The sequence below is a fragment of the Neophocaena asiaeorientalis genome, unplaced genomic scaffold (assembly GCF_003031525.2).
Source record: "Neophocaena asiaeorientalis asiaeorientalis breed wild unplaced genomic scaffold, Neophocaena_asiaeorientalis_V1.1 scaffold115, whole genome shotgun sequence".
In the NCBI taxonomy this organism is placed as follows: domain Eukaryota; kingdom Metazoa; phylum Chordata; class Mammalia; order Artiodactyla; family Phocoenidae; genus Neophocaena; species Neophocaena asiaeorientalis.
Window position 1 is genome coordinate 219,611 of NW_020173132.1, and position 15,591 is coordinate 235,201.

Here is a 15,591-nt window from a genome sequence, read left to right on the forward strand (position 1 = left end):
GTCCTTCTGCGTCCAGCTGTGCTCAGTATGGTGGTCACTGGCCTGAGGCTGAATGGAGAAGGACGGATGGGAGAGACAGGGTGCCAAGGGCTCGCTGCTTTTAAAATAACACTTTGTAGCCAGAAAAGAACGCTTACTGTTGAAAATTCAGTTGGAAAATCAAGTCAACGGGAAAACACAGTCTGTTCAACAGTGCACCACGCAGAGAGCTGTAACATTTGGTGCATTTCCTTCTAATACATAACACACATTTTATTTTATTATTTTTGGCCGTGTGGCTTGTGGGAGCTTAGTGCCCCGACCAGGGAATGAACCCGAGCCCACGGCAGTGCAAGCACCGAGTGTTCTAACCACTGGACCACCAGGGAATTCCCACATAATACACATATTAGTTGGTTGAAATAGTTTGTATTTTTCCGTTAAATTAGTCTTCAGCTCCACGTAGCATTTTGCTTCTAGTATTTTTTGCTTAACGCTCTGTTGCTAATATTTGGACAGCAGACTTACAGCACGATCTCTGGGCATGTAGTTCATACGCGGCTCCCCCTTAAAAAAATAAAAGGTCTCTACCCAGCAGGGACTACATTTTTCAACTTACTCTGTAATCACCAAAGGGGCCCTCATATGCGCTTAGGCCAGATGAGATGGACACACTGAAGAGAGATTGCATCATCATTTACTCTTTCACGGAAAGCACCCAATATTTGAGATGAGTATCTGGCACTTCCTCTGGATGGTTGAGAACTACTTCAAAACTATGTAGATTCTCTGTAAGTATTTTCAGCTGTACTTTAGACACCAGATAAGGCTACCGGCCATAAAAAGGACTCAAGCTTCTTCAGGAAACGTAAAACTTTACACTCACCAAGCGGCTAGCACAGCAGAGCACTCATATCCTAACATCCAAGAATGTGACTCTGTGTCAGAGCCAATATTGAGGTGAAAAAACCCTGAGGAAGGAAGGATACATCGAGATGTTATTCCTTCCTGAAAAGCTTTAAGCTTCAGGAAGTTCCTTGATTGGACTTTGCATTCCTGGGAGGGGCTGCCTCAAAGTGATTCAACATCAACACTGTTCCTGCAAAGCCATCATCATATTATATCATGAAGAGTCCACACCCGCATGGCCAGGGGCCTCAGAATTAGGACCACGGTCCCACAAACACGCGGATGAGTGTGTGCCTGTGATTTTATAATAACAAATGGAAGAAGCTTCTTGCTGCCCTATTTTTTTGTCCTAATATTACTTTGAAAACCCTTCTGGCTCTATACTTTGCACTTCCACTGTCACTAAATTGCTTCGTTATTTGACTAGACTCAGCAGACACGGAAAATCGTTCGACCAGAAATGGAAGCTGGTGCCTATTAGGTTTTCGGAATCAGAAGCAGAGCGGCTTATCTTCCAAACGTCAAACTGGGAAGAGAAGGCATTTTGGATTGCACGGAAGCTAATCTAGGGACTGGTCATTCTACACGTCTGCGTGACGCTGACGGACGTGCAGAATTGTGTGTGTTCCTGCCAGTGTGATCTGAGCGGTACTCGGTCATAGATTACTCAAAGGTAACACCGCTGTCTTCTTCCTCTTTGTGCCTTGGGTGCCAGCATCACCCAACACTGCAGACACTCATCAGGAGTCAGGGAAGGACGCGTGAGCTAGATTCTCAGGACATTTCTGTACATTTTAGGACCTCCTGGGACTTCCCTGGTGGTCCAGTGGCTAAGACTCCATGCTCCCAACGCAGTGGGCCCGGGTTCTATCCCTGGTCCGGGGACTAGATCCCGCATGCCACAACTAAAAGACCCCGCATGCCGCAACTAAAGATCCCGCGAGCTGCAACGAAGACTCGGTGCAGCCAAATAACTTTTTTTTTTTAATTTTAAAAGAATGACCTCTTCACAACTGCTGGGAGAGGTCATCTCTTTGACCTTTGGTTCTTATTTTGACCTCAATTGTTTTGCTTATCGTCTCTTTGTTTTGTGTGTGTGTTTAGAACTAGCAGGTAAGCCTCTACCTTGGATAGAACCTAAGAGACCATTGGTGTTCGAATGTCAAACAGTCACAGAGTGAGACCTTGAACCCCAACCGGCAGAGGTTCAAAGACGGAAAACATGCAACTTTCCCAGTTGCACTGACCGAGCCGCACCCGGGCTTGGGCCGCGTCCAACATCAACAGGACGTGCGGAGCAGCCCAGAAGCCCTTGGCCCGTCATCCAGCGTCTGCATCGGACGGGGTGCTGACACGTCAAGCCCACATACCTTGAACAGCAGTTTGCTTGTCCTCCAGCCAGTGGGGGGTGGACAGGAGAGTGACGGGTCCCTCGTTTTCCCAAACGTCTCAATTGTCTCTACAACGTTTTAAAGTCAGACTTTCATGAAAGGAGAACACAGGAGAAATGAGAAAGGAATTGAAAAGGCTCCCAAATTAAGTACCCTGGACATCCTTTTCTAATGGGATTCTAGCCAATGGGATTCTTATTTAATCCTTCATCCTCATTCAGCTTATAGGATAAGGCTGTCAGCTGGTACTGTCAAGTGGGAAACGTCTGGGATGGGTGGGGTTGGAAAGTAGAAATCCCACGGTGCATGTGGGTCCAAGTTAAGCACAATGAACGGCGTTGCTCTAAACGTGGGAGGCCTTTCTCTTCCTCCGTATGGGTCTGTTCTTGCTTCATTCATTCAGATCTTTCTGAGCGTTCACTGTTAGCCAGGCCGCAGGACCCGGCCAAAGAGCAGTGAAGAGACGGTCAAGGTCTTTCGCTCTAACCGTGGGGGAAAGCAACGCCCAAAGCAACATGCACGTAAATAAGCCACTGTGAGAAATAATTCCGTGTTGTGCAGACAGCAGAGGGCGTGGTTTACGGGGCACGGCTGGGGGCCGCGACAAGTGGGAAGACCAGCCGCCCTCAGCAGCGGGCAGGACGTGCCGGGGAGCGAACAGTCCAGGCAAGGGAACCCCTGTGCCCCTCTTAGTGTCCGGGAGCGCGGAGGGGACCACAGGGAGGTCCCAGAGACAGCAAGCCTGGCCCAGCTGAGCCCCTGATGCGAGAGCGGTGCGGGCCGCCCCCTCCTCTCCTGCCTCTCTCCAGCGCCCTCCCCCTTCTCCTCCTACTCTCACAGGGCTCACGGCCGCTCATCATCATGCACACGTCAGGGCAGAACTGCACGAGGTGACGCGTAAAACCCGACACCTAAGCAGCAGTGAGTTTACAGGACCTGCCCCTGTCCTCGAGACAAGCATTGCTGGAATAACCAGCTCTCTCAGGGTGGGTGCAAGAGAAAGTTGGAAGAGAGACGCAAAGGTCTGAGACGTGGCCGCTTTGAGAAGACTGATTCAGCCTGCGGTCATTGCACCATTTTCAGGTGGGAACTCCTGACACCATGTTTTCTTTAGCGGCCGAGGGAGGAGAGAGCAGGGAGGACAGGAACAAAGGGAGATGCACCCACACCTCGTTGGGCTGGTGATGGAGCAGGTGACCACGCTGTGAGCGCTTCAGGATCATTCTCCCATCCAAGGGCCTGGGCTTTGAGGGCCGGGAAATGTGCCTGGGACCGTTTCAGCCGCTGAGCTGTCCTGGGTCCAGTGCAGGAACTTACCCACGGCCTCCCCTCTAGCCAGCCCCTCCTGGCTGCCTCATCTTGTTTCTTCCACGAGACGGACGACGAATATCAAAGAAGAGAGAAATGGGGTTTGAAAACAGCGTATGGGTCTTTCCATACTGCTTGGCCTAATTGAAGAGATGAGCTTAGTGGGAGAACAGGACCTGTAAAGCACCTGCTCGATCTGGCTCTAAAGTTTCCCTCCAGGGTTTAATCCTGGAGACCCTGCATACCCATGTCCTCCAGGCACTATGTTTTGGCAAGAAAAAAAGATCCTGGGGACTTGATTTCCTATTAACTGACAGAGTCGTGTATTTACGTTGAATCTTCGGGCATCATTTGTAGAGAGTGGGCAGCAACAGACTTACTTGGTATGCCCTGAACAAAGACAATAATATAAAAAATAGTTCACAAAAGCTAGGCATATGCTCCTTCCTTCCTCCTTTTCTCTGACAAGAGCTATGATTTCAGCAGCACGTGGCTTCTTTTCTTTGCACTGCGCTGGACGGTGCTGAGCGTCCGACACCGAGTCACACAAACAACTCTCACAGGTGAGTTCCTTCCTGGGTGGAGTCTAAGTGCTCCTCTGGCCCACGGTGCGTTGTGTCTGGCACCTGGAACTCACTGAATGGCCCACATCCAATCATGTTTAACTCACACCCGAGGGGTGGTGTCTGAGCCAAAGACACTGAGAGATGCAGAAACGGGTGTGGACGTGGATCCCACGACCATGGGCCAGGAGCACAGATGCAGCTGGAAGCTGGAAAGGCGGCAAGACCCCTAGTGAGGATTTCTGCTGGAGGACCTTGCTGCAGAAGGGAATTCAGGACGTTTCTACCGTTTTGTTTCAGTCTCATTTTTTTCCCTTTCCGTAATAAATAGTGAGCTATTTGAGAGAAAAGAATGCAAAGAGATTTTCCTTCTGACAATGATAATTTTTCAGGAATCTGACAAATCAAACACCCTTTTCAGGTTCATTTATTAAGAGGACATATTTAAACTCCTATTATTTGTCCCCTCCTAATTGTTTCCTATTTGCCTACAAATGATTCAGATGAATGAAATGCCATAAAACCCCCCCAAATATAAGCCTCTCCTTTTTTCATGAAGAGTAGTAAAATCATGGGCCGATGAAAAAAGATTCAAGTACACCAGTTTTCCCACTGCCAACCACAAGACTCAAAACTTCATTCTTTCCCAATGTATGAAGGGAAGTAGACATGAACAGGAATTTTACTTTGCAGTGACATTAATCATCAATTCCTTGGATGTCATTCTACGTGATTTGCAGATGTCATTCGATGGCATTCCTACCAATGGATACAACTCCTGAAACAATGAGCAAACATTTTCTGAAAAGACCATGATAACAGAGAAAGGGTGGAAGACCTCGTACCAAACCATGACGCTGGTTACCTCAAGTACTTCTGTTTTGTTTGAATTGTCACCTCGAGCACGCACTTACTTTGTAATTAAAACAAAATCCAAAACAAGGATTGCAATTCATAAGAAAATTTTTAAATTGATACATATATTTGAAAGTGTCAATCACATGTTATTTCCTACCTAGTAACTGGCAGGTAATTATACAATATGAAAATCATGAAGTGATGCTCTAAGGACATATTTAAACACATAAAGATTTGAAAAAAAGGAAAGCAGCAGGAAAACCCGCTACTAGCAATGTTATTTCTAAGCTACCAGGTTTCCCTAAATTTCGACATGAAGGGAATTTAAACACTGAAATCCATTTTCCCTGTATTTTACTTTGTACCGAAAACCTGACTAAGAAGCAGATCATGACGCCACTCTTCAAACCTGTAGCTCCACAGCCTCTTAATAACCACCCAAGTGTTCTGTCTGCCTTTTACAGACAGCGCCCCACCCTCCCAGAGACACTAACCGCACCTAAGGTCCAGCTCAAAGCTGAAGAGTTGTTCAAACTCCTGAGATAAGGGGGGCTGCAAGGGCATGTTAACAGCCCCTCCCGTTTGCTCTCCTGTGATTTACACTCACTTTCTGAGCTATTAGGGCAGTCACACTTCACTGAGAGCCCAGCCGGGGCCCAGTCAGTGGACACCCCGCCCGTTCTCCCTCAGGAAGGCAGGTCCCTTATTTCATTACAAGCACTGCAAATACATATTCAAGATGCAAAGATAAAGGTAGCCAGCAGAGGCAGTTCATTCAGTGGGTTGGAGCTACAAGAGTATAAATCTCTCTTAAGGCTGCCACTTCTGAGCTCCTGCGACCTGCCCGGCATCTCAGCCCGCCTGGAGTCTAGGTATGGAACGTTCACTACCGTGCACAAAGCTAGCAGCCCTGCTGCCTACACAACGCGGGGTCGTAAAAGAGAGACTTCTGAAACTGCGACACAAGATTGTCACGGAGTTTACGTTTATAAAACTGCCCGCCCATCTGTTAACTTAAGCCATCTGTCTGGATGATTTGTTACTTGCTTAGTCTAATAACGCTCATAAAATCGCCTAACACTAAAGTGATGTACGGATATAAGATATTATTCTAATTTGAATACCTTACCTATTCTCACCAATGAGCTGATGGAACGGAGAATAAAGCAGGCTGTTCAGTACCAGGGAAGCAAAGAGTAACCCCTATCCTGAAGCCATCCTTCCTGCCCCAAATCACAAAGCTCAGACATCACGGGGAAACGCAGGGCGCTTTCCCAGATCCTGGAGAATTCATTCTCAAGGAAATGTGGCCACGTAGACTATGTACACATTTGACGTGACTCTGACGTTTCCACCGACCTCCATCAGGGCAGTGATTCGAGGTCTGTTCTGTTAACTGATTCCTCCTCTCTGACACTGTGACAGCTCCGATCATTGCCACCCTCCCCGGTGTGGTGCCAATGGAAACAGCACACGCAAGGTTTATCATCCTAACAAGATAATGGAAACCAAATACGAAGGTGGTATCCGCGGAAACATGCCTTCCGTGGGTCCCAAAGCCCAGTGGGTCGGGCTGGGAAGCGCGCTCTGCACTCATTCCTTCCCTAGGGTCCGCACCCGCAACCTCCATCCTCAGCTTTCAGGCTTCCCGTGCTTATCTGTATCGGATTTGCTTACCGATTCTTAAATGTGAAACATTTGGAAATGCTTTTAATAGATAGCTTGGTGTAGTCCCTTCCCACCTCCTCTGGGGAGGGCTACGCCCTTGCATACGTCGGAAGACTGCACCAGGCACAGATACTTTCACAGCTGAAACCAGTTACAGTTTTTAGCAAAAGGCAGATTTGACCAAGCTTCTCATTTACCTTCTTTACTTTGGGCTATCATTTATATTTTTGAAGGACCCCACTTGGTAGCAAGGTCACACCAGCCTGGGACAACTCGCCTGCAGGAGGGACCACTTGCCCCGTGGTGGAGCCGAGGCAAAACGGTTTCCCTGGCAACAGAGGCAATTCAGCGCAAGTACCACAGTGTGATCAAGCCGTACGGGAGTACTCACAGTTTCGGTTTGGCAAGCAGAGGGGGGGGCTCCTTTGTGGGTGACAGCAGGACGGCTGCGCTGGGAAGAGCTTTGCTGCCATCAGCTCTGCCGTTCATCACTCCATTCACTCCGTGGCCCGGGTGGACGCCGTTGGTTTCCCGCTCCGCGGCGGAATTGAACTCAAGGGCCGTCGGGCTCAGCCCGAACACGGGGCCGGTCACGTGCTGGATCTCAGCTGGTTTCTGTGAAGCCAACTCGAAAGAGCCGGTGTCCCAGATTGGAGGGTTCAGCGGGGAGGGCTGGAAGCGGCCACTGCTGGCCTCTCCGGCTGAGTCGTAGCTGCAGGTGTCCATGTTGGCTGAGGGAGGAGACAGGAGGAAGACGCCATGATATGCTTAGGATCCACAGACCCTTCCCACCGTCACAGACAGCCTGGGAGCCCAGGGTCCTGTTAGCTGCTGATGGGGCAATGCCGAGGGGGGGCCTGGTTCCCCCAGGCTTGATTTCACTGCACCTGTTTCATTTCCTGAATGGCCCACCAGCTGGGAGACCAGCTACCAATTCATTAACAAATTTCAAACAAGAGCTAAAGATAGAACTTGGTTAAAACACACACACACAACACAAACAGCCTCAAAAAAAACAAATGACAACACAAACAGTATCAACTAATGATACTTTGTCTTCTTGCATTTCAGCCCATGAATCCAACGGAACATCCTACCTGAGCTTTGCTGACATTAGTGTAGGCTACAAAGGTTTTCTGTGCTGGGCAACGGGTATTCACTCATTCACTCATTCATTCATCCATCATAAAGCCAAGTGAACCTCTGAGTCTAAGGGAAATGTCTTACAATCTCACGGATAATTTTTTCCGGTTCACATGACTGACACCAGCTGTAACTTGGTACAAAAGAAAGTTTTGCTTGTTACTGTCAATGGCCTGAACGCATCTTAAGAGTGTCTTTGGGGCTTCCCTGGTGGCGCAGTGGTTGAGAGTCCGCCTGCCGATGCAGGGGACACGGGTTCGTGCCCCGGTCCGGGAAGATCCCACATGCCACGGAGCGGCTGGGCCCGTGAGCCATGGCCGTTGAGCCTGCGCGTCCGGAGCCTGTGCTCCGCAACGGGAGAGGCCACAACAGTGAGAGGCCCGCAAAAAAAAAAAAAAAAAAGTATCTTTGTATTCCTTGCCTTGCGCAGAGTCCAGCAGAGCTCCAAAAAATGCCTGCTGAGGTGAACAGAAAGCTCAAAAATAGCTCTTATGTTTGGTCTAGAGTAGATTTATCCCCGAGGAAAATGGGAAATACTGCATGTTAATTTCTGCCACGCGGACGAGGAGACCGGAGTTTTGGCCGCCTGGTTAGAGTACTGCATTCTTGCTGTGGCCATTTGCTGGGACCGTCTTCAACTCAAAATCAAAATACTGGGATCCTCCCTGGAGCTCTGATCATGACCCCGGAGTTTCCTGTTACCACTTAGAGCCCTCATTCCTATCCACTGGTGTCCCGTTAAGGTGAACTTTACGTTTCTTCTCTTAATGAAGATGAAAAAGCACTAATTCCCCACCACAGCCCTAAACTGCTGGTTTTTTGTGTCTCTGCCGCCCCCTAGCACGAGTTCTCCCTGTTCTAGAGAAATCTACGTGCCACTTGGCTGCGTCTCCACTGCCTCCTAACCATGGTGCCCCGTACTGGGCTTGGCCAAAGAGGTATTTTAAAAACCATTGTAAAATAAACAACAGAAGTAAGGCCGTAAAGACCAGGTAAAGCTAATTAATAATAGTAGAAAACAGTTCTACTGGTTCTACAGGTCAAAGAAATAAAGGAAAAGAACTGTTTCAGGTTGCTTTCCCTAGCAATAAGTTTCTGAGTTTAAAAAACTGCCCAGATATTTCTGAATGTTGGTTTTAATAAAAAAAATACATTCCTTTAGTTTTTCATAGGCGTCCAGTCTCAATGAAATCTGGTTTCTAAGATCTTTACAGCTTCTCTAGGTTTATCTAGTGGGTTAAACAGTGACTGATTTGCGCCAGTATCTCCAGACCCCGTGGACACTGGTGTGGGCATAGTTCCGGGCCAGCAGGAGGCCCTTGGGCAGCCATCGCATTGTTTCCAAGACCAAGATCCCAAGACTGAAGGAAGAGCCCCACGTGTGTTTCGCTGCTACACCATCATCACCTTTGTGTTTTCATCTCCGCTTCCCCTCCCCCTCTCCCACCCCAGCCTTTTGTTTCGGTGATGAAACCCTGGTTGTGAGGATGACCCCCGGGGCAAAGCATTCCTGGAGGCTGAGCAGTCCTCCAGGTGGGTCCTTTCTGCCGCGGGGACCCGTCAACCCTTCGCTCCTCGCATACCTGAGGTGACCACCAGCTGGGCAGTGCTGGTCGCTGACCCGTAATCATTGCTCGCCGAGCACGTGAAGATCCCAGCGTCCTCGGGGAACGTCTCTGCTATAACGAGGGTGCAGATCTCCTCTGGAAGGAAGAGAACAGAGTAACTCATCAGAGGGTAACCATAAAGTTGGTCCGAAGAAGCCAGACTCTCTGCCTTTCTAAAACAAGCAAATTCAGTAACAATTATTATAGGGTCACTTTACGAAGTCGTCACAAGAGAATCTCTTGACATTTAATGAAGCTGTTGGCAAAAGCTTTGGAGTAGGACTCATTCTTTGTGATTTTTCATCAGCCTTGGTTTCCTCACCTATAAAACAGGGATAACATATACCTCACGAGTGTATCTGTGTAGAGGACACAAGAAGTTCGCAAAGTGTGTGCCTCTGTGCTAGGCACGTGGAAGATGCCAGCTCCTGCCTAGTTTGGTTGATGGTCATGGAAGGCCTTTCAACAACGTAGCTAGCTGTTCAACGGAAAAGCCACTGGTGGAGAAAATCAAGCTTCTCTGGAAAGCTGACAATGGGAAAAAAAGAACATAACATGGAAATGTTTGACTGCAGACAACTATCCTGGAAACTACTGTTACACAGTGCGGCCATGTTCTGTAGCATGCAAAGCCCGGACTCTGGGACCAGCTGCCGGGGCCTGAATGATGGCGCTGCCCCATGGGGCTTCTGTGACTTTGGTCCACCTCCCCGAACTTCAGAGCCCTTACCTAGAAGATGGAGATAATAACAGAACCTACCTTTTAGGATTTGTACGAATCATGACTCATAAATCAACCGTCACAGGGTCACCGTGAGGGGTGATCATGGTAACCATGACAACAGCTGACAGTTACGTAAGCCCTTCTCAGGCACTAGGTAACACTACCAGCACTGAATATAGATGAATTTAGATTTAACCCTCATGTCAACCTTATGAGTTACATGTACTACGCTTAGCCTGTCTTACAGACAGGAAAGCTGAAGCACAGTAAGGCTAATTGATGTACCCAAAGTCACGCAGCTCATGAGTGGCAACATGAACCAAGATGGGCTCCAGACTCCACGCTCCTCACGACCATCTATTCTTGTGACATGATACACACTGTTCTTAGGGTGCGGCCTGGTGCGTGCTAAATGCTTGTCGTCAGGAACTGTTAGCTGTTCCATTAAGAAGAAGCTCGATCTAGAGTGTATTAGCTACTTCTAATTAATGAATTAATGTATGTATGTACGTATGTATTATTATGGGAGTGCATTAACTATTTTTAAATTCAATGATTCTCTATATTGTACAAGTAACATAAGATGATTGTGTTGGTAAATGTTAAGAAAAGTCATATACACTAGGGGCTTCCCTAGTGGCACAGTGGTTAAGAATCCGCCTGCCAATGCAGGGGACACGGGTTCAAGCCCTGGTCTGGGAAGATCCCACATGCCGCGGAGCAACTAGGCCTGTGAGCCACAACTACTGAGCCTGCGCGTCTGGAGCCTGTGCTCCGCAACAAGAGAGGCCACAGCAGTGAGAGGCCCACGCACCGTGATGAAGAGTGGCCCCTGCTCGCCCCAACTAGAGAAAGCCCTTGCACAGAACGAAGACCCAACACAGCCAAAAGTAAATTAATTAATTAATTAAAAAAAAAAAGTCATATACTTCTGATTCCCACAGAGCCTGTTGATTATTCACGCATTATGTGGGCCACGTGAGACTCTGTACCATAGATTTTTTGCAGGAATGGCTGCAGTTATCCCCTCCTGCATCCAGGCCCTGCTGCAATGGGACTCTGCAGCCCCATCCCCTTCCCTAGCCCTGGGGTTCCGGCTGGCCTGACGGCTGTTTTAACCATGGAAGCGGTGGGAGTGATGTCTGTTCTGAGCCAAAGCCTCAGGTCCCCTCTGGTTCTGCTCCATCTCTAGGAGCCCGGCTGAACCCCTCAGGGATGGAGGCCATGGGGCTGGACAAAGGGGCCCCTGAGCAGAGATGGGCCACCACAACTGAGACCACCGGCTCATCCCTGCCAACCTGGAGGCCAGCCACAGCCCGTGGAGTGAGCCCACCTGGGTGGGCCAAGTCTGGTGCCCCACTGGGGGCTAAGCTGAGCGGCTGACCCTCAGGATTAGGGAAACGGGTGGTCACCACCTGGAGCCACCGATGTCTGGGCGGCCATGCTTTCAAGAACCAGGATGTGGGCAACTTCTCTTCCAAGCTCCTTCTCTAACAGCCCTGAGGGCAAGCTTTTCAGAATTTAGAGGAATGCGTCTCCCCTGGAGTCAAACATCAGTAATGAAAATTAGCAAACTTGCCCTCAAACATGTTATGTTTGAAACACTGGGAGGGCAAAATGCTCACCGTGGGTAAAAGTCCTACCTTCTAATACAAACATTTTTAACTATTAAAATTACATGTCCATTTTTAAATACCAATAAAAGTAATAAACGCAAAGGTGAACCAATTAAACGATAAATAAAATGAAAGTGAGTCTTCCTTTATGTCCCAAGAGAGCTCGAGGGCATTGATTTCAATTACAAGATAGGCTGAGTTCTTAATAACGTGTTGCCTTGTTTCAAACAAACAAAATTATTTTCTCTTTTTGAAAGAATGGTATCCTTGAAGACTTCCTGTGCTAGAAATAGTGGGAAAATTCTGGTTACCACGCATTTTCTCTTCTATTTTATTATAAACTAGTGGTGGTTGCCACCCACTTTCATGGGTCATGATCCACAGTCTAAAAACACCGTGCTGTCGGACCCACCAGAGTTCCTGGCTCGAAAAACATCAAGGAACCCTGCTGAGGTGTTTGGCATATTAAGAAAAGAGTTTGCAGGTAAAGGCATCAGATACATTTTTTTTTTTTTTAATTTTAAAAAAATTTTTGGCTGTGTTGGGTCTTCGTTGCTGTGCGCGGGCTTTCTCTAGTCGTGGTGAGCGGGGGCTACTCTTTGTTGCGGCGTGCAAGCTTCTCGTGGTGGCCTCTCTTGTTGTGGAGCACGGGCTCTAGCCACGCAGGCTTCGGTAGTTCAGGCACACGGGCTCAGTAGTTGTGGCTCACAGGCTCTAGAGCGCAGGCTCAGTAGTTGTGGCACACGGGCTTGGTTGCTCTGGGGCATGTGGGATCTTCCCAGACCAGGGCTGGAACGTGTGTCCCCTGCATCGGCAAGTGGATTCTTAACCACTGCACCACCAGGGAAGTCCCAAGGCTTGAATACATTTAAAGAACACGATTATTGATAAAAAGGCTCCCTGAACAGAAGGAAAATGACAGGATGACAGAGGGTGTGAAGGAAGGTACCCTGTGTGTTTCTGAGTGTACTGCATGCAGTTCAAGGCTTCTCAATCAAAGAGGAGTAAAGTGTGGAAATAATTCAAGTCAGAGCTTCACATAAGATGAATCACTGGGAAAGTGAGATGTATCTGGAAAGGCAACGGGGACTGGGAATTTTAAATTGAATACATATGGTTACGAGATGAGTTAGAAGTGTCCTTAACCAGAGGAGGGTCAATAAAGCACAGGATATTACAGCTGTAAAGCACTGTATGTGGACGAGCCCAAGTTGCTCATTTCTTCAAGTGAGGTCCAAGGTCCAAAGGGATCCTCTCAAGGTCATGGTTAATGTTGAGGCCAAAATGCTGACAGTCACACCCCATCCCCCACAAGCTCCTTCTTCCGACAGCACAAGGCCTCTTAGCTGTTCTGCATGTTTTCCTGGTCTAGGCCATGAGAAACCCAATGTGAAATGAAGTAATAAAAGATTTAAGATGGGAAACAAGGAGTTTCCTGGATCTGAACACTTCAATTACTCTCACTACCCAAGTAACTCACTAGAAACCCATCTGCCCAAGTAGGTGGGCTGTGTGTCCTCCAATATATGAGATACACTGGAAGGATACAAGCCCAGTCCAAAGGACACTGTCACGTGGCCATGACGGTGGGACAAGAAATGAACAGCCCAGTCTGTAGAGATTTGGGGAAAACCACCCCCCTCCCATCCTGGCTGTCCTCTGGGAGATGGGCTCCACCTTAGAGGACGCTGTTGGGAGCCTGGGGCCGTCAGCTGCCGTGGCTGACCTCTCCCTCCCTGCACTGTCCTCCCAGGGCTGATGCACTTGAACGGTCTTCTCTCAGCCTGGAAAGATGGACTTTCTGGAGACACAGAGAAACGCCATTGCTCTCAATGCCTGAGAACACTTTCCCCGTAAACAGTGTTTACAGTTAACATAATTCTGTGCCCTGAACCTACATTTTAAATCAGGATAAAATCTTATCCAGCAGGGATAACAGAAAGTGGCTTTGGAGTGATGATCTAGCCAACTCTTAGAGTGTCTTCTTGCGTTATCTACAATTTTGATTTTTTTTTTTGAGTTATGCCATTTTAAGAAAACCTGAGCTTGTTTATACAGTGGCCCCTTCTCCTCCAGAGGGCCTTTTGAGAAGGAAAAGATTGCATGTTTCGAATCTGACTGAACTAACTTCATTTTCTATGAGTTTTCAGCAACGCTTCTATTGCATAAAATGAGGTAGATTCATGCACAGAGCTGATGACCGACTGGACAGTCTACATATGGAAGAAAAAATAAGAATAAAAAAGCACTGGCGAGTTCTTTCGGTGATCTTCGGACATTGTTATGTCTCAGGGACTTTTATTAGATAAAACATTAGTCCAATGCCCTAAAAGTTGTTCAGCTTTGATTCTCTTGGAAAATTTCATCCGAAAGTGACAAGAGGCTCACATTTTGCTGAGAGAAAGGAGCGTCTCAGCTGGGATGGCTCTGACATTACAGGGATGAAGAAAGCCAGCAGGACAGGAGATGAGCCCAGCTGCAGCACTGAATTTTCATCTAGTAACATCTTATTTGAACAAAGACCTTAAGATTTCTATGAAGTACCTTTTGGTGAGGGATGGGAATCAGGAAGTGACTGCTTGTCTCAAATAAAGGGAAATAGAGGCTCACTTATTTTTATTTAAAAAATGTCCTTTAAAAAACGCAAAAATTTAAAGTTATTAATAACTCTAAGTACAATCCTTTTTAATCCAATTTTCCTAACTGGTGACTTTTGATTTGAGGGCATATAATAACTTAGTAAACTGGAAACCATTTTTGCTGATGGTAAATTCTGCTTTCTAAAGTTGCCTAAAAATTACTTAATCACATAACTCTCTCTCAGAGGTTAACCCCAAATTTCACTCAAGTTCTTGGACATGCTGAACTCTTGGTTAAACACAAACAAAACCATTTTGTTTGCAGAAACATAAAATGATGACGCAGCAAGGATAATATTACTAAGTCCTCTGGGTAATGAGGGAACACGTTCATAAATGTCTTCCCTCACAGGTTTTTTTTACCCCCTTTGGGGGCCAGCCTAACTTAAAAAAAAAAAAAATCCAGCTTTTACCTTCCAAACCACATGGTTTGGCTAACACAACTAATAAAAAGGACTCTGGGCTAAAATCAGCAAGATGAGATTCAGTGTGGGTAACTGTAAGCCTTGTACAAGGTTTTATAAAGGATTTTTTAAAACTTCAAACTGTATCATATATAGAGAATGATATTTAAAGTACACAGTTTAAGACTCACGGACATAGAGAACACACTTGTGGTTGCCAAAGAGGAGGGGGATGGGGAAGGGATGGATTGGGAGTTTGGGGTTAGCAGATGTGAACTAGTACATATAGGATGGATAAACAACAAGGTCCTACTGTAGAGCACAGGGAACGATATTCAATATGCTGAGATGAACCATAACGGAAAAGGATATGAAAAAGACTATATATATGTATAACTGATTCACTTTGCTGGACAGCAGAAATAAACACATTATAAATCAACTATGCTTCAATAAAAAAAATTTTAATAAAAATGCACAGTTTAAGGAGTAACAATGAAATGAAACCCTGCATACCCATCAATAAGTCTAAGTAATAAAAGATGATCAATACTGCAGAATGCCCCATATGCCCTCCCCAGCTGAATCTTCCTTCCCCTTTAGAGATAATCACTCCTTAGATTTTCCTTATATGTTTACCACATATGTATGTATCCTTCAAAAATGTATTCTTTAGTTTTATTTTAATTTTTATTAGAGCATAGTTGATTTACAATGTTGTATTAGTTTCTGCTGTACAGCAAAGTGAATCAGCTATATGTATACATATATCCCCTCTTTTT

General features: G+C 46.9%; 1 protein-coding gene across 1 annotated transcript in view; it reads right to left on the minus strand.

Annotated features, from left to right (window-relative positions):
* Positions 1 to 15,591, minus strand: part of PALLD (palladin, cytoskeletal associated protein) — a 384,184-nt gene that overhangs the window by 182,229 nt on the left and 186,364 nt on the right. The window contains exons 8-9 of the mRNA XM_024744116.1: positions 9,403 to 9,522; positions 7,068 to 7,407 (exon numbers count right to left, since the gene is read on the minus strand). Of these exons, the coding sequence (XP_024599884.1) occupies positions 7,068 to 7,407; positions 9,403 to 9,522 (460 nt within the window). The remainder of the gene's footprint in view (positions 1 to 7,067; positions 7,408 to 9,402; positions 9,523 to 15,591) is intronic.